General features: G+C 39.4%; 2 protein-coding genes across 3 annotated transcripts; one reads left to right on the plus strand and one right to left on the minus strand.

The window, feature by feature from the left end:
- Positions 1–175: 175 nt before the first annotated feature.
- Positions 176–3,758, minus strand: LOC307039021 (aldo-keto reductase family 1 member D1-like). Its single transcript, XM_079680766.1, has 9 exons — positions 3,600–3,758; positions 3,228–3,395; positions 3,026–3,142; positions 2,389–2,466; positions 2,058–2,180; positions 1,567–1,676; positions 646–811; positions 425–507; positions 176–261 (listed from the first exon to the last, which is right to left on the minus strand). Exons 1-9 carry the CDS (start codon positions 3,690–3,692, stop codon positions 219–221), a joined length of 981 nt encoding a protein of 326 aa, XP_079536892.1. The 5' UTR covers positions 3,693–3,758; the 3' UTR covers positions 176–218.
- A 6,773-nt stretch (positions 3,759–10,531) lies between these two features.
- On the plus strand, positions 10,532–25,857 carry LOC307041897 (transcription intermediary factor 1-alpha-like). Of its 2 annotated transcripts, XM_079685462.1 has the most exons (19): positions 10,532–11,887; positions 12,285–12,889; positions 13,109–13,227; positions 13,511–13,658; positions 15,638–15,770; positions 15,978–16,094; positions 16,315–16,429; positions 16,617–16,763; positions 16,930–17,044; positions 18,314–18,693; positions 19,959–20,087; positions 20,233–20,338; positions 20,433–20,490; positions 20,637–20,769; positions 21,221–21,540; positions 21,753–21,882; positions 23,275–23,349; positions 23,737–23,874; positions 23,950–25,857. In XM_079685462.1, the coding sequence occupies exons 2-19, from the start codon at positions 12,613–12,615 to the stop codon at positions 24,181–24,183; spliced, it is 2,874 nt and encodes a 957-aa protein (XP_079541588.1). In that variant the 5' UTR covers positions 10,532–11,887; positions 12,285–12,612; the 3' UTR covers positions 24,184–25,857. The 2 variants fall into 2 exon arrangements, with proteins under 2 accessions (XP_079541588.1, XP_079541589.1); XM_079685463.1 differs by having other exon boundaries at positions 10,532–12,889; positions 15,641–15,770.
- The last annotated feature ends 1,753 nt before the right edge of the window (positions 25,858–27,610 follow it).

The following is a 27,610-nucleotide window of genomic DNA, read 5'->3' on the forward strand; positions in this document are numbered from 1 at the left end:
TATGTAAACCCTAAGCAAATTCTGCATGAGACAACTTGACGTCATCAAACATCTGAGCTAAATGTTATCCTACAGTATGTTGTGCTTTTCATTTACTGTTAGCTAGAGCCCTCTAGTGTTCACTGTTGACATGTACCAGACTTTAATGGTGAAATAAAGATGCTGAAAATCAAAATCAGTCAATCAATACTTTGTTTTATAAAGAGTCATTCATCATATTAATAATCATCATGAAATGGGTACTCTGGATGGTCGCTCCACCTGTGTTGAAACAACGAAAAAGTTGCTTTCCGAGCATAATGATGTGGACTTGTTTGTCCTTTTGAAAACAGTATTTAGACAGAAAAACACAATATATAATATAGTTACAGTTTTAGGTTCAACTCGCACTTAAATATATACTTCTTTTAAAGCTTATACTTACATCAGCAGCTCCACAAAGCGGATATCTTTGTTCAGCGCCTCAATGGCTTTCATTTCCTCCGCAGTGAGTGAAAAGTCAAATATCTAGAACAATAAATGATTTTATTTACTGAAATAATATAAATACATTTAAGATTACTATCTAAAATAAATATAATAACTTGTTGTGCTGACAAAAATGAATAAATATGTATATATGAAAAGGTATTTATGTAAACCCACCTGGAAGTTGTGTTTGATCCTCTCGGGGCTGAAGCTCTTGGGGATCACGACCACTCCTCTCTGGGCGTTGAAGCGCAGAGCCACCTGAGCCGTGCTCTTCTTGTATTTTTTCCCAATGGATACAAGCAGCTCGTCCTCCAGCAGGGGAGGACATTTCACATTCACCCTAAACCAGAGAAGGAGGAAAATACAAAACCAGAGAGAGAGACGTTTATCAAAGTGTTTAGGTGTCGCATCGCTGTGTTAATGGTTTGGTGACAGAAATAATGTTGTTGGTTTAAACGATGCTGACGCGTGGCAGAGATGTTTTGTTCTATATTAAAGGTGACCTATCATGCAAAATGCACTTTTGTACGTCTTTTATACATGAACACGTGTCCCCGGTGTTCCAGGGAACTCAACAAGTGTCAGAAAACACAACCCTCTCTATTTTCCTCCATACCCAAATCTCTTAAAAAGGGGCTGCAACGGATCTGATACAGACTGATCCAGATTTGAACACTTCTATGACGTCACAGAAGTGGCGCTACGGCTATTGGGCCAACTCCACCAATCAGGAGGAGACAGCCACGGACATTGCCGTTCGAAAGCGCTGGAGACGCTGTAGTACATATGCTAGTCCTGTAGGTGGTGCTGTTCTCACAGAATCAGCCCATGCAAAGACAGTGTTAAATTGAGCGAAATGAGGAATGGCTAAAATGCATGATCTGTTTGGTATTTTGAAAAATAAAAAGTATAAATATGCCTTATATAGGTATGGTCCTACACTATATTATTCAAATATAGCATGATAGGTCCACTTTAACATTTTAACATTTTACGATTGTGTTGTTGAACTCAAATGTTATCCATATATGAATACAGTACCAGAACAACACATGAAAAAACACCAGCTTTCAGTGAAAAGTGCATATCTCTTACCAGGAGGCATCTCTGGAGGAGCCAATTGGGCAGTAGCCAACAATCACTATGTCATTCTGACGACAGTAGTCCAGAAGCTTGGGCTGTGTGAAATATGGATGGCATTCAACCTACAGGTAAGTGAGAAGAAAATATATAATTTAGGAAGAAAACCGTTACATTACTTCAGCACCCTTTGCGCTACAAGCCAGAATAATAGTGGGCATAGAGGGGAAATATTAACTCATTTTAACACCATAAAGCTAAAGAAATATGAATTATGATATAGTCTTTGACTATTGTTACAAGATCTAGGTTTGTTGAGTTCAAAACAAACCATACAAGTAACCCAAAGAAAACACACAGCTCTACCAGCTACTTACACTTGGTCCAATGTGGGATCTTTCGCATATATCTAAAAATATATATATCTTCCCTCTTGCTTATGGTCTTTAATACATACTGATTTACTACTGTAATACTATGCTTTCTGTGATGTCAGTGGCGGTCACCTGGTTGGATACAGGTCTGTGTTTGAGGCCAGGTTTGTTGAGCAGCAGCTCCAGCTGTCTGCGGTTGAAGTTGGAGACTCCCAGAGATTTCACCAGCCCTGCGTCTTTGCAAGCCTCTAAAGCCTGTTGAAGAGAAAAAGATTTACATCCTCTGACTGATAGTGATTATCTTCACAGACGTACTGAGAGAGTTGAGTCGCATATGAAGCACAGCTGAGCAGAAAAAACAGATCTTTGAATGAATCTTGGCTTGTCATGAAACTAACATATCCAGACGTTTCTATGCAGGATGTTAAAGCATTTTAGAAATTGGGAATTGAATGGAACTCACCTCCCATGTTGCACAGAGGTCTGTGTGGTGGTAGATGTGTTTTCCATCCTGGTCTTTTGGATAGAACTCTTTTCCAGGCTAACATTTAAGCAAAATTCATTATTTTGCATTAACACACAATGCATAAATAATAGTGCTTTGGTCTATATTTGTGCATGTTCGGTACAATGTTGGAGTGTGGTGCAGTTGGCTTCAGCTTTGGTTAAGTTCACATCTCAACACATATCTGATTTATACCAACTATAAACTGGGCCGGATAGTTTGAGTTCATGAGCAAACATACTCGACATGGCTGTCTTATCTTTTCTGTAACCTTAAACTAACCATGAGCCACATTTGACACGTGTTATGCAGCTACAATGCATAAATATAACAGTTTGATACAATTGTGTTGGTATCTTATCTAGTGCATATAACTAAAAATAAACATTAGATTGTGCATGCAGCTGTGTGTGTTGCCATACTTTCTAGATCTATTATCTTTTATTTCAAATAGTTTTACAATATTATCTTTTTCAAACCTGACAGAGTAAATCAGAGCATTATCTAAACTAAACACTACCAGTGTGACTACCTTAGGTCAATGTTCAGACACTAAAGGGCTGGTTGTTAAAAGAACTGAGATCAAATGGAGTACCTTGAAGGCCATAGGGAGTTCAACAATGTAGAGATCCACATAGTCTAGTTTTAAGGCTTTCAGTGTCCTCTCCAAAGCTGGTCTCACCAACTCTGGTGGATGAAATGTATTCCAGAGCTGAGAAAAGTAACATGGAACTAGTTATACAAGATTGAAATATAGTGAACACCACTGAAGAATGAAGAATGACAAATCGTATTACCTTCCCGCAGTAAAATATGTCCTTTCTTTGAACGGTTCCATCAGCAATCTTCTCTCGAATGGCTTGACCAACTTCATGCTCATTGAAATACACCAATGCTCCATCGAAGTGCCTGTAACCCACGTCTATGGCCAGCTTGACACACTCAAGTGCTGTGCCTCTGGGTGTCTATTGTAAATCAAAATAAAATGAATACATTATTTGACCCGACTCATTATTCGATTGACTCGCGCTGCACTTTGTGTTGACATTTCTCTGTTAAACATGATCTAATCATTACAAGAAAAAAACTCCGGCATTATAGAGAGTCCTTTTGGTGAAGCTGTCATTAGTAAAACAGATCTAAAAACACGCATATCATATCCTTCTTACCGTTCGAGGGTCTCCATAGGTGCCCAATCCCAGCAGTGGGATATGGTTCCCGTCACTGAGAGGGACACTGTGGCGTTCTGCTGTCAGATCCATGTGTGTGGATACAATGTGCTGTTATCTAGCCTGCCTGGACCATGGATGTAAACCAAGTTATTTATTTATTAAAGAGCATGAACTTTGAACCCTGACGCTTTACTTATGTTGTTGACTTCATACTGAGAGGTTTTGCCGAGTCAAACCCAAACAACTCTATGCAAATACGACTATAATGTTGGACTTAATTCAAACATTTTAACCCCTACTATAATGTAAATGTTATCCAGCTTTTTAACAAACGCTTGCTGTAATTGTTTCTATGGCTGTTTGTTGTTATTATCGTGGTTCAAAACATATGTAAAGGAGTATACAAAAAATAACATTAAAGAACAAAAGATAAATCAGTTATATTAACACACTGATTGATGATCAGACGGGTTACGATGCAGGTAAGTGCAGCAGTATTGCATAACACATTTAAAAAAAACATACCCAATCATTCATAGCGGTGTGTGCTGCAATTACAATGCTAATGCATACAAACAAATGTAATTTAAGGATTTCTTGTGTTTACTTTCCCCAAGACTGCTCATATAGACTATAAGCATGGCTGTATTATTAATCAACCTTAAAGAATGGAAACGTTTATAATTCTTTATTTTCTGAACACATAAACATTTCAGTAGTGCAGTAAAGGTCCTACCGATATATCTACATGTTTCGTTTTAAGGTCAGATGTATGAGGTGCCAAAAGTACCACAATCCGTGTATCTACCGTCCATTTGTTTTTCTTTATTAAACAAGTAAACGGAAGAGCGTCTGAGAGGCCTTTTTGCTTTTTGCTTTTGACCTTACTAAATGGTCAAATGGTCCTTGGAGCGAGGGGCGGGGTGAAACTCACGGAAGTGATTTCAAAACAAAAGCACTAGTTTGCTTGGAACGGTGATAATATTATAAACGAGGTGAATTTAGCGAAAACAGCCAAGACACATATTGAGCCCAGAAATTGAATGTTATTACGGGCTGTAAATATAATAAGCCTATGTCTAAAATGGACAACATTGTTAGGAGATTTAAACTATGCAGTGATTCTGCACTGCGGTCAACTCAGCCGTCTCTCGAGTTTGTTATTATTTTTTCTGCCATTAGTTCTTCTTGAGATTGACACTGTTGGACTCAGTACGAGTGAAACAACTCCCACAAGTAGCCAGTACTATGAAGTACTTTTACTGTGTACTTTTTGAGTAATCCTCTGTCAATGTCCCCTCTTGAGTACAAGAATGCATGTTTCTTTGCTATTTTGAATAAGCATTAAAAAACCTTTCTTCATGAGACTGATGTTGTTGGACAGAGTATTTTAAGAGGATATGATAGACATGATATCAGCAATACTTCCAGTCAGTACTCCAGCAGCAGCATTTTTAATCCTTGGAAAGTCTTTAGAGGCTGGCCTGGATAGCTGGTCACAGTCAATAGAGCTTCGAAAAATGTGTCCAGTTCAACTAAATGTTTTTTTTTAGTGAAGGTCAGAGCCAAATTATAGATTGTTTGATTGTGTAATTACAAGGTGAGAGAAAATAAATCCACATCCTCCTACTAAACTTATTTTACTTACTTGTCCATGTTATACTTACTTGTATTACAATATTTGCATGTTGAACTACATACTGGATATCTTCCCCAGCCTCACGGAAATACAATAAAATAAATGGATTGTTAATTTTACATTAACAATGTTGGGTGCAAACATTTCAAATGTAAATACAAAAGGAATTTTTTTTTACTTTTGAAATGATTTCTCACAAAACCTTATATAGTAAATTATTAAAAAAAGGATTAGTCTATATACGTTTTTCCGCCTAAAATAGTTGAAATGGAACGTAAACTATCAAACACCACATCCATGGCAATTAACCAATTTTTGCCCGCTATTTAAATTGACTTTGGTTGAAGTTAATAACAATATTGATATTATATATATATATATATAAAGCATATCATTGATGCAGTCTTTCTGAACACTTTTAAAATAAAATACTGCAAATTAAGAATATTTGTAATGTTCTGCACAGATAGTGCCTTAACTTGAATTTGAAAACACGTGGCAACTTTATTAATACAGCAGATGAAAAGATTTGTGGAAGGATAAATTGTTCATGGGCTTCAATGGCTCTCTAGATAAAGGGCGTTTTATGTTTGCTTGTATTATCCTCAAATAGTGGTTTGTTTAAATAACTAGTGACATTTTAATAATATTGCAAAAAAGGGCCCCAAAAAAGGCATATATATATCCTGACCGGCTTAGCCAGTGTGTATCTTTTCAAGCACCACAAGATTCATAGTTTATAAAGTACGATTCTGGGCCATTGATTGTGTCATTTTTCAAACACATACAGTAAAAATGCCTGTTTTGAAGACTTAAAATGGTGCAGGAAAAGGACTTTACAGTTAAGAGAAGAGAACAAAGGAAGGAAATTTTTTATAATGGGTGATGTAACATTAATGACAGACATAATATGAGGTCCTTGTCCCTCAGACTCTAGAGGGGTCATTTTGTGATCATGGGGTATCACCCTTACAGCATTAGGACAATATCATATGGAGTCAGACACTGGAAGTGTGCTGGAGGCGTTGACTGGGACTGATGGAAGGATGAGGCTGATGAGACTGAAGAATCTGTGATGAACGAACTAGCGGCTGAGAAATAATCATATATTAAAAGACAGCAGCATCATAAGAGGCCAACAAGAGTGTGTCAGTGTGCTGAAGGATAGACCAGCTATCCAGGCCAGACTCCAAAGACTTTCCAAGGGGTAAAAGCTGCTGCTGGAGTACTGACTGGAAGTAGTGCTGATATCATGTCTACCATATCCTCTTAAAATACTCTGTCCAACAATATCAGTCTCAGGAAGAAATGTTTTTTAATGCTTATTAAAAGAAAAACATCCCTTCTTGTACTCAAGAGGGGACATTGACAGAGGATTACTGGAAAAGTACACAGTAAGTACTTCATAGTACTTGTGGGGGTATAGTTTCACTTGTACTGAGTCCAACAGGATCAATCTCATGAAGAATTAATGGCAAAAGAAAAATCCTTAATCAAACTTAGCAGAAGTGGCTTGATTTTGTTCTCAGCAGGGGACTTTGACAGAGTATTTCTCAAAAAATACAGAGTAAAAAAAAGTTGTTTCCAGTTTAGAGCAATAGACCCTCCAAATGTCTGTGCACGTCCCTGTACTCACGTCTTCTGGATTAATGAATAATAAAGTGTGGAAATCCATTCTGAATGCACCGCCTCTGACTCCCATTCATCGGCTCTACAGTCCTACACAGTAAAAGTACTTCATTTTATTTCTGGTAGAAGTCAAACTAGTACCGAGTCCAAGAGTGTCAGTTTTATTAATATCTTGTGGTAAAGAATATGTGTATCACTCATTGAATATAGCAGGGGAAAAAATGAAGAGCAGCTGATTTGAAAAGACAAACGCGAGAGGCGGCTGAGTTGACCGCAGTGCAGAATCGCTGTATTTTAAAGGTGACCTATCATGCAAAATGCACTTTTGTACGTATTTTATACATGAATATCAATCAATCAATCAATGTTTATTTATATAGCCCAATATCACAAATGTTACATTTGTCTCAGTGGACTTCACAGTTTGTACAGAATATCAGTATGACAATACGACACCCTCTGTCCTTAGACCCTCACATCGTACAAGGAAAAACTTCCAGAGAAACCCCACAGTTTAAAGGGAAAAATGGGAGAAACCTCAGGGAGAGCAACAGAGGAGGGATCCCTCTCCCAGGACGGACAGACGTGCAATAGATGCCGTGTGTAAATTGAAAAGATAATACATTTGCAACATAGGTAGTCCAAATGTTTTGAAATGCATGTGTGTATAATAAGAAGATGAATCCACGAGGATATCCATCCAGGACTTATGATCCAGGACCGCAGCCACGACTCAAGATCCAGGACTCGCAATCCATGACACAGGACCGCAGGATCATCCATGACTCCGGATCCCGGCGTATATAGACACCAAAAAGAAAGACATTTGGGGAAGCTGGGTTAATCGGAACATGAGAGTACACAGGTATAGACAGAGAGAAGGAAGAAGTAAGATGTCCCCCGACAAACTAAGCCTATATCAGCAAAACTAGGGGCTGAATCTAATCAGCCCTAACTATAAGCTTTATCAAAAAGGAAGGTCTTAAGCGCACTCTTAAAAACGGATAGGGTGTCTGCCGTCCGAACACAAACTGGAAGCTGATTCCACAAAAGTGGAGCTTGATAAGAAAAGGCTCTTTTTTTCCCATTGTACTTTTAGAGACTCTAGGAACAACCAACAACCCTGCATTCTTGGAACGCAATGCCCTAGTAGGACAATAGGGTATAATGAGTTCTTTAAGGTAAGATGGCGCCTGCCCATTAAGGGCTTTGTAGGCGAGAAGAAGAATTTTAAATTCTATCCTGTGTTCTATAGGGAGCCAGTGTAAGGCAGCCAGAACAGGAGTAATGTGGTCCCTTTTCCTAACTCTGGTTAGTACACGAGCTGCAGCATTTTGAATCAGCTGAAGCGACTTGACTGACTTCTTGGTACACCCTGATAATAAGGAGTTACAATAATCCAGCCTTGAAGTAACAAATGCATGGACTAGTTTCTCTGCATCGTTTTGAGGCAAGATATGCCTGATTTTTGCAATGTTACGTAGATGGAAGTAGGCGGTCCTTGAAATGGATTTTATGTGGGTGTTAAAGGATAAATCCTGATCAAATATAACACCAAGATTCCTTACAGTCTCACTGGAGGCCAAATTAATGCCATCCATAGTTAATATATCTTTAGATAATTTGTTTCGTAGATTCTTCGGGCCAAGTACAATAACTTCAGTTTTGGTCGTGTTTAACATCAAAAAATGTAAGGTCATCCACGTTTTTAAGTCCTTGAGGCAGTCTTGAATTTTATTTAGATGATTAATTTCATCAGGCTTGATTGATAAATATAGTTGAGTATCATCCGCATAACAATGAAAGTTTACAGAATGATTCCTTATAATATTGCCTAACGGAAGCATATATAAGGTGAACAAAATAGGTCCAAGCACTGAGCCCTGTGGCACTCCATGGCTAACTTTGGTTTGCATGGAAGATTCATCGTTGACACGTACAAACTGAGAGCGTTCAGATAGATAGGACCTAAACCAGCCTAAAGCAGTTCCCTGTATGCCAACTAAGTGCTCTAGTCTTTGCAATAGGATATCATGGTCGATAGTATCAAATGCAGCACTAAGATCGAGCAAGACAAGAATAGAGACAAGTCCCTTGTCAGAGGCTATTAGAATGTCATTTGTGACTTTAACCAGAGCTGTCTCTGTGCTATGTTGTGTTCTAAAGCCAGACTGAACATCTTCAAATAAATCATAGTTTCTTAAGTAATCACACAGCTGTTTTGCGACTGCTTTCTCAAGAATTTTTGAGAGGAACGGAAGATTAGAAATAGGTCTATAGTTGGCTAAAACCTCTGGATCGAGGTTGTGCTTTTTAAGAAGCGGTTTTATCACTGCTACTTTGAATGATTTTGGAACATAGCCTGATAATAAAGACATATTCATAATATTTAATAAAGAAGTGCTAATTAATGGAAAAACTTCTTTTAACAGCTTAGTTGGAATCAGGTCTAAGATACACGTTGATGGTTTAGAAGAGAGAATCATTGAATTTAATTGTTCAAGGTTTATGGCTGAAAAGCATTCTAGTTTACTATCTAGTGTAATATTATTAGAACTTACGTTTCCGGGAGCTGTTGATAACACTATACTGGTCAAAGGCAAGAGGTCATTGATTTTTTTTCTAAGAGTAACAATTTTATCGTTAAAAAAGCACATAAAATCATTACTACTGAGTGCTATGGGAATAGAAGGCTCAGTCGAGCTGTGGCTCTCTGTCAGCCTGGCTACAGTGCTGAAAAGAAATCTTGCATTATTCTTATTCTCATCTGTTAATGAAGAGTAGTATGCTGCTCTCGCTTTACGCAGTGCTTTCTTATATTCATTGAGAGTAATATGCCAAATTAAACGAGATTCTTCAAGTTTAGTGGAACGCCATATCCTTTCAAGTTGTCTCGACTTTTGCTTTATTTTGCGGGTTTCGGCATTATGCCATGGAGCTAATCTATGTTGTTTTATTTTCTTCTTTTTCAAAGGAGCAACAGAGTCTAATTTTATTCGCAGCGCATCTGTAGCACTATCAACAACATGATCAATTTGGGGTGGTGTACATTTTGTATAAGTTTCCTCCCCTACATGCAGACATGCTATCGAGTTAAGTATTGGTGGAATCTCTTCCTTAAATTTGGCTATAGCACTAACAGATAGGTTTCTGCTGCAGGAGCTTTTGGCTAATGCTTTGTAGTCTAGTAACAGTACTTCAAAAGTTACTAAGAAATGGTCGGATAAAGCAGGATTATGCGGTTCGACTAATAGTTGCTCAATTTCAATACCATAAGTCAGAACAAGGTCAAGAGTGTGATTATAGCAGTGGGTTGGTTTATTTACACTCTGACAGAAACCAACAGAATCTAATATAGAGTTAAATGCAACAGTAAGGCTATTTTTATCATCGTCAACATGAATATTAAAGTCACCTACGATAATTACTTTATCTGTTTTAAGTACCAAAGCTGATAAAAACTCAGAGAATTCTGATAAGAATTCTGAATAAGGACCTGGTGCACGGTACACTGTAACAAATAAGATTGGCTGCAAAGTTTTCCAGGTCGGATGTGTAAGACTGAAAATGAGGCTTTCAAAGGAGGTATAATTTAATTTTTGTTTAGTATTGATAAGTAAACTTGAGTCAAAGATTGCTGCAACTCCACCTCCTCTAAATCATTTACCAGTATTGCTTTAGATGCTAGAGATCTTATGTTTAAGAGACCACATTTAATCTTCCTGTTTTGTTGCACTGTAGTAGTTGTTACATTTACTTTTATTAGGTTATTATGTATGACACCTCTATTAGGTTTTACCTTAAATTGTCCTTGGGCAGACACACACACCGTTAATATTGGGTATTTTATTGGGGTCGGGATTCCTATGGATGACTGCCTAGGAGAGAGCGCAGAGAAGCGTGTAAGACTGCGACTCTGCCTCCTGGTCTCAACTCCAGTTTGTCATGGATTAAGTCCACAGAGCCCTGAAATGTTTGCCGAAATGAGATTTGCACCTTCCAAAGTAGGATGAATGCCGTCTCTCTTAATCAGACCAGGTTTTCCCCAGAAGGCTGTCCAATTATTCACGAAGCCCACATTGTTTGCTGGGCACCACCAAGACAACCAGCGCTGAAATGATGACATGCGGCTATACATGTCATCATTGATCAGATTGGGGAGGGGATGTGTCCCCGGTGTTCCAGGGAACTCACCAAGTGTCAGAAAACACAATCCTCTCTATTTTCCTCCATACCCAAATCTCTTAAAAAGGGGCTGCAACGGATCTGATACAGACTGATCCAGATTTGAACACTTCTGTGACGTCACAGAAGTGGCGCTACGGCTATTGGGCCAACTCCACCAATCAGGAGGAGACAGCCACGGACATTGCCGTTCGAAAGCGCTGGAGACGCTGTAGTACATATGGCCTGTAGATGGTGCTGTTCTCACAGAATCAGCCCATGCAAAGACAGTGTTAAATTGAGCGAAATGAGGAATGGCTAAAATGCATGATCTGTTTGGTATTTTGAAAAATATAAAGTATAAATATGCCTTATATAGGTATGGTCCTACACTATATTATTCAAATATAGCATGAAAGGTCCACTGTAAATCTCCTTACAATGTTGTCCATTTTAGACATAGGCTTATATATTTACAGCCCAACATTAGTTTTCTGGGCTCAACATGTGTCTTGGCTGTTTTTGTTGTGATCGCTAAATTCACCTTGTTTATAATATTATCACAGTTCGAAGCAAACGAGTGCTTTTGTTTTGAAATCACTTCCTTGAGTTTCACCCCGCCCCTTGTTCCAATGACCATTTGACCATCTAAGCAAAAAGGCCTCTCAGACGCTCTTCCGCTTACTTGTGTAATAAAGAAAAACAAATGGACGCTAGATACAAGGATTTACCATAAGGAAAAATAACATTACCAGTATTACTACAAAGGCAATGATATTTCTTTAAAACTGGTCGCTCACGCACTTTTGCTTGCTGTCCGCTGAGGTAGAAATCTGAGTTAAGCTGGTATGAAGTAAGGGGAATAGTTATTTGTCTGTCAAAGGGATACCTTGTAGACTGGTTGGACACTTAACCAAAATGTGTATTTGACATTTAGACAAATAGACACATTAAATACATGTTTATTAATTAGTTACAAATGTAAAAACTAAGATATGCTTGTTATTTTTGAATGAAACGTTTGGAACTGTTTGTTTTTCTGAAAACCTAGTGGTAAAAGTGTTTCAAATGTGACCAATTTAAAGGGTATAATAACCTTAAGCTTTACCAGTCTACACGTTGACAGTCATTCAATGTTATGACATTGATTACGACTACTGCTGCTACAAGGATTATTACTAACTTGAAAACATGAAACAATGAGTCTCAGTGTTTAAATATCCTCACTCAGCTTGTTTCTCTCTTATCAGCACGCGCGCTATTTGACCCCACCCTCTCATGCAGCAACGAGCACGTGCGGTGGATTAAAAGAGCTCCTCTATCAACATCTGCAGCACGAGACCCCACGGAGGCTTTCCATTTTTATTCCACAGGTCTGTGCTCCAGTCGATATATTGTCGCTTTTACGTGAAGATAACATGTTAGCATCCTGCAAAAACATGAGCTGGCTGAGAGTATAGGGGGAATGAAGGTGTGCTTTTTCGCGAACTATATGAGGAAATTGACCGGTCTGCTCACCTGTGTGGGATAATATTTTACACACGGAGAGATCTACCCTTGAAAGCTGAACGTACTGAAATGGATGTACGCACAGGAAAACAGGAGGCGATGGATGCTGCTGCCTTCACCGCTGAGAATGAAGCTGAGAGCAAGCAGGTGCAGGAGGAAAAGTCCGCTGCATCCGGGCAGAATTACCTGGACTCTTGCCCCGTTTGCACTTTAAACTTTCACAGCCGAGAGCCCAAACTTCTTCCGTGTCTGCACTCTTTTTGTAAGAAATGTCTCCCTTCGCCCTCGAGAAATTTGGCCATGGCAGAGACGCCAAACTCCCAGGTGGACAGCGCGACCAAACCACGTTAGTCACTGTTTACAAACAATCACCCACGATCCATAACACAGTCCTAATCTTTACTGCATGCAAGGAACAATAGAATCACTGTAGATCTATAAAGACTAGTGTGTTTAAGTGCGTACATTTAACACACATGGATTGCATTCGACTTCATATCAGGTGGCATCACTCATGTTTTCATTAAAGCACATTTCAAATTTGAGTGATTCTATTTGCTTCCAGTGAATGTGATCCGCTGTCCGGTGTGCAGACAGGAGTGTATGGAGGTAGATGTGATGGACAACGTGTTTGTGAGGGACTCAGTTGAGACTCCCAGCAGCACAGTGGAGAGGACAGTCCAGGTTAGTGATAACATTTATTACCATATGGGGGCAGCCTTGTCACTAGTGTGTAGGGTCGTCGATATATTATTATTTAATTATAAGCATGGTTGTATGCCCTGGGCGTTTGAACAGGCTCAATTGGGTTACTTAACAGGAGTAATAAGGTACTTTGATTTGTCTTTTGTCCTCTTTTACATTTTAATGATATTATAATTGAACTTGCTTGACGAAACAAGACCCAGCATGATACCTGACCACCTGTAATCTATCAGCCTCTGATGTTTACCTCCTCTTCCTGTAGATCTGTATGACATGTGATGACAACACTGAGGCGGCTGGGTTTTGTGCGGACTGCGTTGAATACCTCTGTGCCACCTGTGTGGAGGCCCACCAAAGGGTCAAATTCACCAAAGACCACACCATCAGACAGAAAGCAGAAGTATCGCAAGGTACTTTTTCCAGGCTCCTCCCCTCGCTTTTATCATTTGCAGTGTTTACTGTATAGAGTGGCGAAGTCACGCCCACTTACTTCCGCATCATGGGACCTTATTCCGAAAAAATAATACATTGAAGTCAATGGAGAGAGAAAAACTTATCTTTTGATCCCGTTTGAATTGTGCCATGAATTACCATGTTGTTTGTCAATCTTAAAAAATCATTTCCATGTCAAAAAATTCAAAGTTTGTCTTAAAACTGTTGAAATATAAGACTATGAAAAATATGCAACTAGAAAGACTAAAAATCCCAGAGTCGCGTAAGTGCTGTCATAACTGATGTATTCCCTCCAGATAGCTAAAAATACATTTACTTACTGTACTTAGTTACTTTAACAAGATGCCTGTGTGCTTTGTACCAGGTTGTTATCATACCAGTAATAGTACCTCTTGCTCGTTCTCGAAGAGCAACTAAAACAAAACATGAGAGTGTACCTTGTTAGCTAATGTTAGCTAGCTGACATTAACGTTACACATTACACTCGTGTTACTCACCGAAACCTTGTAAAGCCGGTCCCGCATGCTGGCTCTTACGGAACCGACTAACTCCCCTTTTTCGTATGTACAGCTCTCAACATGCCCAGACTTGTAGTGATTTTCACCTCTTTTAATACTTTTCGCCTCATTCTGAAAGAAAGAGGTGAAATGTACCAACGTGACGGCCATCTTGGTGTTGGTGACGTGTGCAAGACCAGAGTTGTAGTTCATTGAGCGCTTCACACAAAGAAATGTGTAACTTCACAGTTTTACAACACATTTTAATTGTTTTGACTTGCAAGATTATCTTTTAAATTGACAAACATCATATGTGTAATTCGTGGCACAATTCAAACGGGATCGAAAGATAATCTTTCTCTCTACATTGACTTCAATACATTATTTTTCCGATATAAGGTCCCATGGAGGTCCACCGGAAGGGGAGGGACTTCGCCACTCTATATAATATAAGATATAAGATGAACCTTTATTAATCCCTGTGGGGAAATTTCACTAGTTCAAAAAGCAACAGGGTAAGAATGAAAAACAGGACAGCACAGATTCAAACAGATTCGAGTTTAATACAATTAAAGATAAAATAAAATTAAGTAGGTAAGTTTGAGAAACCGGCTCGAGATACACTTTTTGTTATATTCCATGGAATGCTCTTAACATCCCGATAGCAATGAATATCTGAAGTGCTTTGACAATAAATCCATTAAAAAATGTCATCTGTGGAAGCCTTAGTACTGTAAAAAGCACGACCAATCATTTTAGCAAAAATAACTGGATGGCCTACCTGCCTGTCAGCCTTCCATCTGTGCACAAACTTATCTCGTGCCCTCATTGGTCATGTGCACGTTCGTGTGTGTTGGAGGAGGGGCTCTGTAAGGAAGTGGCAGATTTGATCCGGTTGTGTATTTTCAAATTCTAGCGCACTCGAGCTGGTTTCTCCAAAATTACCTACCCCACTTTTAAGTAACTTTAAAATAAGAAATGAAAAAGTAAATAATCTTGTGCTTTAATATTGTAACATATTTTTGGGGTAAAATGCTTCTAAATTGAACTTAACGTCTTCCTGGACAGACCATTTACATGACACATAGGCCTATAGTATGTCATAACGTTAAATAGCCTCCGGAGTTTGGCACGCAGTTTAAAAACAATACTTTACATTCTTACACGGACCATTACTTATCTTTAAATACACTTTGAGCCTATTAGGCAATGATGGTAAAACTCAAACATTGCTCGTTTTTTTAATGGCCTGAAAGATAGATGACATTTTATTTTACCCAGTTAAGAAAGTAATTAGAGCTAATTAAACACATTCCCACTCAATGAAAGAATGGAACACATTGCTCAATAACCCCAAATCTTATTATTAAGGGCCAGAAATGACTTGTATAGTTCCCAGAATGAAATGAAATGATCTCTGCCCTCCTATTGTTTCCCAGAAGTCCATGGGGTGTCGACTCAGAGGCCGGTGTTCTGTGAGATCCACAAGCAGGAGCCGCTGAAGCTCTTCTGTGAGACCTGCGACCTGCTGACCTGTCGTGACTGCCAGCTGGTCAAGCACAAGGACCACAAGTATACAGTCACTATTACAATATAACACAATATATATTATATTTGGTTCTTACATTTCTGTTTTTTACATTACTACCATATTTAATAAAACACTATCACTTATCCACTCTAAAAGACTGTCAGTGTGTTAGTTACTATCACTCATTAAGAACGATTGCTATTTATATTATTTAATCCACTGACTTAATGTTTTTTTTTTTGGAGTAGTTACCAATTCCTTGAGGATGCTTATAAAAACCATAAACAGCACATGGAGAGCATGACCCATCGGCTGCAGGAGAAACAGAAATTGATTGAAGAGGTATCCAACTCCATAAACAATGGGTATGTATTTCCCCACACCACAAGATATGTCAAGTGTGCAAAATGTATACTAAGAGGAACGCACTTATAGTTTATAGAATTGCTGTTGCAACTTCCACATGATCTCATTTCCACAAATAACTGTTATCATGCATACCTCCAGTAATAATGAGATTTCACCAAATGTGCAAATACGTGCCGTTTCATTTATCAAATTGTAATACTTTTGTATGCTTTTCAGACTCCGACAGGTTCATCAGAACCGTGCGACTGTTCATAATGAAATAGAGAAATCTATCTGCAGTTTGATTCTGGAGATAAACAAGAAGGGCAAGATGCTAGTTAATCAACTTGAGGTGAGACAGAAGCTTTTGAATAAAAAAACATTGTTATTTCTATGTTGCATGCTGAAGATTGCTGTGTTTTTTCTAAAGGAACATTACTTGCTTGCAAACTCAGTTACCTGTCTCCCCCCCAAGGCCAAGAGCTCATACCCTCAAGCTGTTTAAACACTGCAGAGGTTCACTTATTCACGTTTTCCAGGCTGTAACAAAGGACCATGAGAGTGTCCTACGAAAACAACGGGAGGACATCGGCTATCTATCCAGACACCTGGATCATGTCATCAACTTCACCAAATGGGCCACAGCCAGGAATGGGGGCACAGCCCTGTTGTACTGTAAACGTTTGGTAAGGTTTATCTGATCATCCATATCTCACCACAGTTTCCCAGCATGAAAAAGCTCAGCTCTGAAAGCCGGTTAGGAGAGTGACGTGATGAAGTGGGAACATATGCCTGTTTTAACGCACAAGAGCCTTCCTCTGAAAAGTATTAATAACTTCCCTTCTGTTGCAGATTCTGTTTCAGATTGGAAACCTCCTGCGGGCTAAATGTAGTACCTCGTTTATACCACTGAGTACTGTGCGCTTCCAGAACCGATCTTCTTATTGGGCCTCGAATGTAGATCTGGGTAAGACATACACAAACATCTGTCTAAATTAAGATAATCTAGAGCCCTGAAAAAGGCTTTTGTTTAGTCTGGACTCTGTTTTTATTTGGCCTTTTTATGAATGAGTATTTTTTTTAACTTCTACTTAAGATGACTGACAAGTGCTAGTGGCTCATTTTAAGACTATTGTTGGACTGGTCAACTGCCACAAAATCTAGTTTTACTAGATAAAGGCCATGCTGATCAGTTCCACAAAATGAGTTATTAAACAGGCATGACCATGCTTATATGCAAACATTGCAGAAACAGCATGATGCTCGTGCTAGTTCAATCAGGTCTATGCCCCTTGCTATGATAATCTGATATTTAAGAGTCTCTATTTTTTACTTTTTTTTTTTAATATATATTTATTTTTCAGTTATAAGATACACACAGACATTGCCCCAGATCACAGAAAAAAAAAAAAAACACGCAACAACAAGCAACTAAACAAGACATAACGGGGGAGGGGGGGGGATGCAAGGATGACTTCCTAAGACAGCAAATTGTTACATACACAGGCCATTACATACACAAGACATTACACAGGAGATGCCATCTTGACAGGGTCAGATAGGAGTGCTGTGGACAATGAACCGTAATCCTCCTGTCTCGCCTCAAAATCCCCCAACAGAGAAGCTGCACGCTCCATATCTATTTTTTACTTTAAAAACTCCATGATCAAATAATTATACTCTCTCGATAGTTACACTGATTTTCAAAAAATCCCATTTGAATCTTGTTTCAATACCATGTTTGGGGCTTTTCATATCTGCATGCATGTGACAGAGCTTACCCTTGATATGTTGGTTCCCCCTTGTCTTATGGATGAAGGCTCGATGTGCCTAAAGGGCCCAAATGCTGTTCAGCTGCAGCAGTTTCAACTCTAGCCTGACAATTGTAATAAAATATTGCTACATTATAAAAGTCTGCCAAAAGAAAATCCACATGAAAAGTTTTGACTCTTTTGACGCTTGTCAAAACAAGACATTTGAAGACATTTTTCAATATGTTGTAATGACACTTAATCCAAAACATTTTCAACGGATTAAAAGTATAATCAATAACTTATGTGAGAAAAGTGTCATTACAGCATGACATGGTTTCCCTCTTATTAACCCCCACAGTTTCACAAACCATCTGCCCAAACTTTCTCTTTCCCACATTCCTCTGCAGAAGTTTTGTCTGTATTATGTAATGTGTGTCCCTGCTTGTTAAGCTCATCCTGTCTTGGTGTGTATGTTCCCTCAGGCTCCTTACTGGTGGAGAGTGCACCAGGCCACCAGCTGGGCGGTTTTCAGGGTATCCCTCATCAGCTCCCCCACCCTGCGCTGGGCCCCTCAGGCTCACCCCACAGCTTCGCCCTGGGAGCCCCCCATACTACTCTGGCTCAGCTCCAAATGCAGGTGGAGAAGCTAAACCCGCAGGCCAACTGGCAGCCCCAACCACCTCCTCCACCCTGGACGTGGTACCAGAGTGTCCGACTTCAGCGAACCATCCCTGGGCCCCTGCAAGGAGGCCCCGCCCCCTCCCACAGTATGATGCCCCAACCAGGCCGCAGGTTCATGGTGCCCCCTCCCAACCACGTCAGCCCAACTAGCAACTTTGAAAGCCCTGGGTTTACGCCCCAGGTTAGTGTGTGAATTCTGTGTGTGTGTGTGTGTGTGTCCATTTGACAGACAAGTCCTCTTAACAAGCACCGACATTGGATGGTTCTGTCCTAAATAGAGCTGACAGCCTTCCCATCTTTGGCAATTTATGTCTCTCCTTGTCAAGATGGATTTTAGTCTTTGATAAATGGATGGATTTGAGCGTAAAACGAGCTTATGACTCAAAATTATAAATTCAAACCGTTAAATCTGCAGTGCAACAGCAGCCAACATGTGACAGAGAGCGGACCCAAGACAGAAACGCTTGATAGTATCTCGTCCTCCAAGTTGTTTAGTCTACTCCACAGGGTGTTTTGGTTCCAGCTCTCAAGTGTAGGCTCATTCACAGGACGATATTGCTGTGTGAAGTGCACACATACGTACGTTGTGTCACACTGATGTGAACAAGATGTTATAGCTGCATGATGAACTCTTTGACTATCTCTGTAGTAAAGAAATGTACCAGGGTTTTGCTAGTTTCACTTCAAATCACATATAATTAATGATACTCATGATGATTGTGTTTCTTGAAGCAGACAGTAGTCGTTTTTTAGATTGTTTTCTGGGTTTGCTCATTTGTTTCTCTTAACTAATGTGCAAACAACTTAAAGAGAGATTTAGGATACTTTAAAGTCAGTTACTTTAAGTAAACAGGAAGTCTGCTTTTTTGTATAATACTACATTTCACAACCAGAAGGTGAGTCATAAGATATAGATTTATCAGATTTGTATCGAAATGTTGGATAACAAAAACTGTTCTGACTTTGGCAGAACATTTTTGATTATTGTGTACCAAATAGTAAAAGCATAGGTTTTCCGGGCCTTTAAATTAAGTATATGTAATTTAATGTGGTTTGTTATTTGAGTGTCGTGTCATGTGTTAAAATCAGTTGGTACACCCCTGTTAGGTGTATCCCAACTAAACTGCATTAGACACAGTAAATTAAAATATTTTATATAAATGCTAAATGTTTTTATACATTTTGAGAAAGATTAGCTGCACCGACTATTAAATAAACCAACAAAATAACTAATCAGCCTCAAACTTCCTAGTGTTTGGTTTATTTTTGAATCCTCTCTGTTCTGGCGGTTGCCGGGGGCGTCAACCCACGCAGCAGCAACAGGGTATTGAAAGAGCACTGTTTCCTCTCCAGATCCATCATCACATGCTTACAGCCGCTGACAGGAATGTTGGATAAAAATGATTGCAACAAGTCAATCCATCTTTCTGTTTCTCTGTCTCATAGCCTCTGAGGGGGATGGGAAGCAGCTACCAACCCAAACCCATGGAAGTCTTCTCCTCTCCACCTCTCTACACCCATATTACACCACTGCCCATCAATAGTGGCGTCAGCTCGCCTCAATCAGATCAGACGGCAAGTGAATCCATATATATCCATTAAGTATATTGATCTCCCTTTAAAAAAAAAAGATCAATGATCTCAATGGGATACACCTGGATAAATAATAAAGATATATTATGCTTGCAGTGCATTAAACAACATGCAATGATGTGTTTAGATTGAGCCTACATATCTGAATAGGAGGAATGATTCAGGCGGTGCGATGTACATGCTGAAACCAAACTATCCCCAGGGCTTGCCTCCATGTTTTCAACACCTAAATGGTACGTGTGTGCCATCTGTCATGTTTACATGTTCAGACTGTATGTATTGCTGTGTTCTTTATAAATCAAAACAGATTTTTATATTTCTCTCAAGTGCAAGGACAGCAGAATTCACCAGGGTACGCTGCTGTTTCCCAGGAGGAGAAACCAGAGTAAGAACACATCTGCTCTCACACAAAAGCACAGCTTCTGACAATCTAAAACAGTGCTGCTTTGATAAGACCCCAGTCCCTTTGTGCTGTTGGTCTCTCCAGTGAGTTTTGATTTGACTTTGATTGGTTCATTATTTTCTCCCAAGCATTGTTACCTGGAAACCTCCAGAAACACATCAGGCCAGTGGAGCAGTGGGCTCAGCTGTCAAGAAGAGAAGAAGGTTGTCACCAGGGCCCATCATAGTCATCAAAGATGAGCCAGATGATGAGAGTGGCTACGTAAGCAGACAATAGATTATTATTACAATCTATTGATTATCATATTGCCATAGATGAGAATTTTGGTTTAATCTTCAGCCTGTTACTGCAGCAAGACTGCATTTTGGACTTACAGCGTATGATTGAAAGGAAAACAGTTTACTATAATTTGGCCATCTCCGATAACTGCAAATGCTATTGGTTGCCATGACACTTTACTTACTGAACCAGAGTTATTGATCTGAAAATGCAGAGATTATCTGTCAGACAAAGCAAGAAACACAAGTGGTTAGACAATTTGTTACCAAGCCAACCGCTTTGCAAGATTTTCTAAGCCTTTTTATCTGGAAGTAGAACGCAAAGCAACGGCAACTTCAACATGAGTTAGAATACATGATCGGAAATATAAAATGGTCTGTGGCCTTACTAAAGACCAAGGGTAAGTGTTTTGTTCTCTGTTTGTGGATTTCAGCTCCAAGCCCATCAAAGAGCCAGCCTTCCTGACAGCACAGGGGACCAACCCCCAATCAGTGCTCCTCTTCAAAGCACAGGTGACAAACCCCATAGTCCTTCACAGCCTCCAAGCAGCCCGCAGGACCAGAGTAAGACTAATGCTCAAAATCACATCCGTACCCTGGGAGGAGAACAGCAGGTAGACCAATCCCCACTGGAGGACTCTAAAGAGGTCCTGTGTGCTGCGTGTGGGACAGGCGGAGAGCTGCTAAGCTGTGATCAGTGTCCCAGGAGGTTTCACCTTTCCTGCCATGTTCCAACTCTCCTCAAATCTCCCAGGCAAGCTCTGACTGCGGATATTAATGTATTCATGGTCTCAGACGAAAACCCCTTCTTTTGATTTTGGTGTTTATACAAATAAAAACGCTTTAGCTTTAAGAAAGAGACTGTTTTCGGTGTGAGGTTTTCATCTGAGAGCAGCATTATGCACTTGGTGTAGTATGTTCCCTTACTGGCTTGTTGTGTTGAGTCTCTGGACTGTCTCTTTTCAGTGGGAAATGGTTTTGCTCATTCTGCCGTGATCTGTTAGTGCCAGAGATGGATTATGACTGCGAACCTGAAGCCAAAACAGTGAAGAAGGAGCCAGATTCTGAAGGAGGATTTCACCCTGTGGACAAACGAGTCAGTGCTCAATTATTTTTCTTTCGGAAAGTTTTTACCTCACCATTTTTGTATTTATTTGGAAGTTTGTTGTTTCATTCTTAGTCATATTTTTCCAACATATTGCTCAATGCTCAAATTCTGTCTCTATCCCCACCTTACTACGTGCATTCAGGATAGCTGCATCGTTACAGCGCCCCCCTCCTGTTGCTTCATTGGACGGAATCACTCATAATCCTAGCTCACTCATTGGCTAGCCCAACAAACTCACTTCTTCCTTATTAATTGGTGTACATTTGAACACAGGGCACATTATTTTACAATTCTCCCAAACAGAAGCAGGTGTTTTTTACACAAAGCACTGCAAATGGACAGTAGCATATGGATGAAGAAAGTGGCTTTTAGTTTCTACAGTATGCATCATATCTTTCTATGTTGATCTTAACGGTAGAAGCACTGCTACTGTTGCAAACATTTGTAAGCTACCAAAAAAAGCTTTCCACAACTAGCAGGCGCCATTAGGTACAAAACTACAAACCACCTTTCAAGTTTTAAGGTTGTGAGAGAGTGAAACTGAGTAGCACTGTTTGCCCAGCAACCATATTAGTTTTTACTGTTGACCAGCTGTTTGATGTAGTCCAAGAACATTATTAATTGATAGTAGTATTGTAACAAATCTCAAATGTATTACATTTGCGCAATTCTGTTTAAAATGGAGGGTCTTAAAATAGTTTGATGCATATAAAAAAACAATATGTTGTCGGACGCAGTGTGTTTTAGTGGATGTGTTTTTATTTTGAATTAGAACAGCTATATATTGGTGTTAGACTTAAAGTAGATCAGCATCAGATACGTTCTGAGCATACTTGCCAACCTTGAGACCTCAGCATTTCAAAACCGGGGGGGGGGGGGGGGGGGGGTAGTGGATCGCCGGAGCTGTAGATTAACATTTACATGCTTCTTGTAGTTGTAAGTGCAACTGTAGCACCATCCTTGATGGAGCATATGTGTGGGCTGGACCTGTATTTTACAGGAAAGGAGTGAGCAGAGGGTCGATTTTGTCGATTCTTGTTCAGTTTTCTGTGACTATCTGCCTCACCCTCTCAGACTTTCAGTTGTGCGCGCTAGTAAAGAGACGCGCTACCATGGAAACCAAACAATAGTGTAGCTCTATTAAAGTCCGAGTGGAAACAGTCATGAGTAAATCTGATTTTGTCAGAAATCGGGAGAAATATGACCCAGGGAGGAAACCGGGAGAGGGCAATGAAATCGGGAGGGTTGGCAAGTATGGTTCTGAGAAGCAATCCTGGTCATGTTAAACGTATTCAGATGCAATACACTATATAGATCGCTGAATTGTATATTCTTTATCAGTTGTACATTAAGACAATTGTCTTTTTTCCACCACTGCAGAAGTGTGAGAGGCTGTTGCTGCACTTGCTTTGCAGCAAGCTGAGTTCAGACCTTCAAGGCCCTGTATCCCCCCCGGTGAGTCTGGAAGCTTTGCTGACTACGGGCAAAAGGTTCACAGGATTAATGTCACACAGAGTTACTGTGACTCTAATTCTAATGAGGTTTAAAATGCAGTATTTATGAGTAAATAGTATTAAGAGACATTATGCAACTTTTAATCAGTTTTATAGATATACAGGAATTTGTCCTGCTGACACAGAGTTTGTAGTAATCGTTATTCTTAATGCAGTGCACCTTTTTGCCTTGAACTACCTCGATCTGCACGACACAATGTGTTAAAAATCCCTTACCTATTGTGCACGATCAAGGCATGTAATAGTTTATACGAGATATTACTCATGTGTTTACATCTTCTCATGAAGTTTTATTGTTTTATTATCTCTCCCTTTCTAAATACTGTAGGTATGTGCTAATAACAGGGTGACTACAAAGGGACCGATTCATCTTTCCGCTCTGAGAAAACGACTTGAAGCAAAGCAGAGTCTGTGCTACAAAAGCCCTGCAGAGTTTGTGTCAGACATCAAGCTTGTCCTCAATCAGGTACTGTGGAAATAGTTGTCAAAAATATATTTGTAGTTCCCCTCACCTGCTAATATACTTCTACTTGCATGGCAGGTGGACGCAGAGGGCAGGAAGCTGGGCGGAAAGCTTAAAGAGCAGTTTGAGGAATACCTGAAGAGCATCTTCCCTGACCAGACCTTCCCAGAAATCAAACAGGAGATGATGCGATCTGCTCCTCCTGACTCTCTTTTCTCATCTTTTGACCACAAATCCCAGCATGCAAAGGATCCATGTCCAGACTCCCAGGATACACCGATCTGTCCCAGTGGAGAGGGGGGAGAAGTATGAAAGAAAGACATATTTTGAAACGTTCGAAAACACTGCCAGCACCAGCTAATATTTGGTGTGTTCAACTTTATACTTGAACTTGATACACAATCATCTTCAGGCCACAACACATTTGTCCTTCCTTTTCTTTTTCTGGACCAAGCTGCATGGCAAATGTTGCATTCACACTGAATTCAAAGACATGACTGCTATATATTACTACAGGCATAAATAATAAGATTTATGCAAAATGTACATACATGCAGAACATTTGGGTGTTTACAGGGTAAAGCGGAACCGGCTATTCAGTCTTCTTTTGGTTAAATTACGAGATCAAGTCATCAATTTAATGAAGTTAAATGCATTCATTAGCTCTGAGCTTACACACTGTGGTCAGGTCTGGAGTGTTTTTCCTGTTCAGCTCTCCATGTGTAAATACAGCAGTGTTCAGCGGAAGGATGATAATCATGCAGCTTTGATGTTTTTTCATATGTGGAATAAAATGTGTTACGAGGCCAGTCAAGAAAAACAATGGAGTCAAAGTTGTTTGATAAAACCCAAAACGATTTACATTGTCGCATTGTTACACAATATTTCTGCTTTGTCTAAATAGATGTTATTTTCTCATCTATTTATGTTTATTTTAAATAAGGGTTATGACAAATGTAAGATAAAAGATCATTTTAATTCAGTAACATTTCTTTCCACACCACAGGATTAAGTAACAAACCTACTTTCATGCAACTAATCTTGCAGATGTTTAGAGGGTAAAATAAAAGCATGTTAGCTTACGTCTGAGTATGACTAAGGGTAATCAAAAATGTACCACATAAACCTCCTGGGCTCTATAAATGCATGTTAATGAAGTGTATTAATGTCCTACTTTAAAACCAGACATGTATCATTCCTCTTAATCTAACACACTTTAAAGTTAAGCAATGCCACTTCCTCCTTAACAAGTTCCTACAGTTGTGTTGACTAACAGCACCCGGTCTTTTGGGCCCCACAGGGCCGGCCCCTGGCTGCCTCGCTGTGTTAGTGGCCCTCGGCTGATTGACACAGACGTGGCAGGACAAGCTTTGATGAGCTTCAAAGGAACTGTATTGCACCCCCCACAACAAGATTAACACTGTTTGAATGCCATTCCAATTTCCTCCACCTATGAGCTAAGAGGTCATCTCACGCTGCTGTTTTTTGTTAAAACCCAAATGTAGATTGGAGATGGTAGTTTCTGGAAGTTGCCCTTAGTTATTCACAGTGATTTATCCAGCCAGGTTTCAAGCTCAACGCTGTTATGGGTCTTATTTAGGGCTTTCTGCATTCATTACATGAACTCTAACGGTCTATTATCTATCACCTCCATACACTCAGGCTAAAATAAGATTAGGGACAACAGTCAAGGAGTGCCTTGTGATGCAACTGTTACATCATAGAGAAGAGGAAGGGGGGGTGCCACATCCGTTACTGATAAATGCCCAGAGGAGTGGTATCTGTGCTGCTACAGCAAACGTCTACCTTTAACATAGGGCACAGTTCTAGGACCATGCAAGTGTTTGTGCATGTTTTACTTACAATACTTGACATGACTTTCTCCGGTTTGATTTGTGAACAGTGTTTTCCTACACATCCAAACACTGTTTTTATATCGTCCTGCTAAGTGTGTAACATAAACATGCAAAAAAACTGCTACTCCAATCCATGAAACACCAGGTCTGCTTTTGTTCTTCAGGAGTAAATGACATACTGTGGAATTATAAGTGTGGTGATATAAAAACTATGGTATTTGCTTTACAATGCAAATGTAAAGTAAACGACAGACGGATTACTCCTTCAAGTTCTGGGCAAGCTCACTTCCACCCAACAGTGGGATTTATTTCAAGTGGAAATACATCCTGGATATTAATAATTACAAAGACAGCGATATCTTTCAAATAAGAAAGAAAAATAAGATATTTAAACTTAAATCATTCAGATTAGAATGTTTTGAGCAGAGATTGAGACTCAATTTACTTTGACTCAGTGCAGTTACCCTTTTATTAGTGCCATATACTTGTGGCCTTTCCTGTATGCCTGGTATCAAGTCTTGGGTGATGTTTCTAGACTGGCTAGACTGGTGGTGGAGACATGTGGCTCTGATTAGAAGATCATTTAACCTCTCGCTGTCACCATGCCCAGAATCAGTAGACTGATTGAATTTGCAGAGGGCTTTAGTTGGTACAAAATGTTTATAATGCAGTCTAGCAATTATTTCTCCGCTCCTTGCCAAATCCTGTAGACTTGTGTGTGTTAGTGTGCAGGCAAGTGTGGCTTCCTTTCACAGTTGATGATCACATTGGCTGACGGTTTGCCCACATTATGTGGAACTGATACAAAAGCTTCAATTCATTAACTTTAAGGAAAATGCCTCCTTTTGTTTGGTATGGCTGTGAACTTCGGTGAAGAGAAAATAGGATCAGCTTGGACGAGAGACCTTTAATACCTCTGTGCAGAACGCAGATACATCATCAATAAGTATTTAAATATAATGGAGTATGAAACAGCACAAAGCCAGTTTGATTTATCATTCTCTTTAAGGTGCAGTGAACTGAAAATGTAGAAGTGAATAAATAGATATGTGCAGACAGGCAGTGACAATCTATTATTTCTTTATTCCCCCTATTTCCTTTTACTAAGATATCCAAAAAGGTTTCAAGGCTTGCAGTCTGGACATAGCCACAAGAGATTCTTTTTTTAAATAACTCGAAACCGGCTCCAGATGTTGAGTAATCAGCACAATCATTAGTCACAGACAGAAAAAGTCTACTTTGCCATTGATGGGAAGACAATTTCCATGTGTGCATGCATACCTTACAGCACAGTAGCCTGAAGTCACTTGCAATTCCTCCTGAAGGCAATAAAAAATATTTCAGCCCACATCTCCCTTGGTAGTATTTCAGGTCTTCTACTTTCCAACACACATAAATGTGTCAATCATATACAACGTTTTTAGAAGGATAAGCTTTTTGTGCAAACATTCCTGTCCGAATCTAGTAATAACTTACAGTATAAATTAACTTCTAAGTGTTAAAACCTATGTGTAAGTAAAATATATATTGGAAAAAATATTTGTAATGTAGTTTATTGTAAATGTAAGGGAAGGAAGAGGATTAGGGCCACATGAGAAGAACAACAAATCTGGATAAAAAAACAATCAGGTATTTTTCTGAAAATGTTCAGATTCTTTTGTTTAAAGTCAAAATGCTGATTTCTGTCTTACGTTAGAGGATTATGGCCACACAAAAATATCAATTTTTTTATATATATTTGTTTTTTTTATTTTTTTTATTTTTCACATCCCCAAAATATTTTTTTCACAGGGCCCTAATCGTCTTCCTTACTTTCTGACTTTAATCTCAGTTTTGGTCAGTTCTAAAATAAATGTGTACACATGTGGCGCTAACCCTCTTCA

The sequence above is a fragment of the Notothenia rossii genome (assembly GCF_949606895.1).
Source record: "Notothenia rossii genome assembly, chromosome: 5".
Lineage (NCBI taxonomy): Eukaryota > Metazoa > Chordata > Actinopteri > Perciformes > Nototheniidae > Notothenia > Notothenia rossii.

Bases quoted from the DNA above. Each gene is read 5' to 3' on its own strand.
- LOC307039021 (XM_079680766.1), bottom strand. From the start codon at position 3,692: ATGGATCTGACAGCAGAACGCCACAGTGTCCCTCTCAGTGACGGGAAC. The intron at 508-645 runs GTGGGTTTACAT...TTATTGTTCTAG, and splicing joins GGATCAAACACAACTTCCAG to ATATTTGACTTTTCACTCAC. The intron at 262-424 runs GTAAGTATAAGC...GTTTCAACACAG, and splicing joins CGCTTTGTGGAGCTGCTGAT to GTGGAGCGACCATCCAGAGT.
- LOC307041897 (XM_079685462.1), top strand. From the start codon at position 12,613: ATGGATGTACGCACAGGAAAACAGGAGGCGATGGATGCTGCTGCCTTC. The intron at 15,771-15,977 runs GTATACAGTCAC...TTTTTGGAGTAG, and splicing joins GTCAAGCACAAGGACCACAA to TTACCAATTCCTTGAGGATG. The intron at 20,088-20,232 runs GCAAGTGAATCC...TGATGTGTTTAG, and splicing joins CGCCTCAATCAGATCAGACG to ATTGAGCCTACATATCTGAA.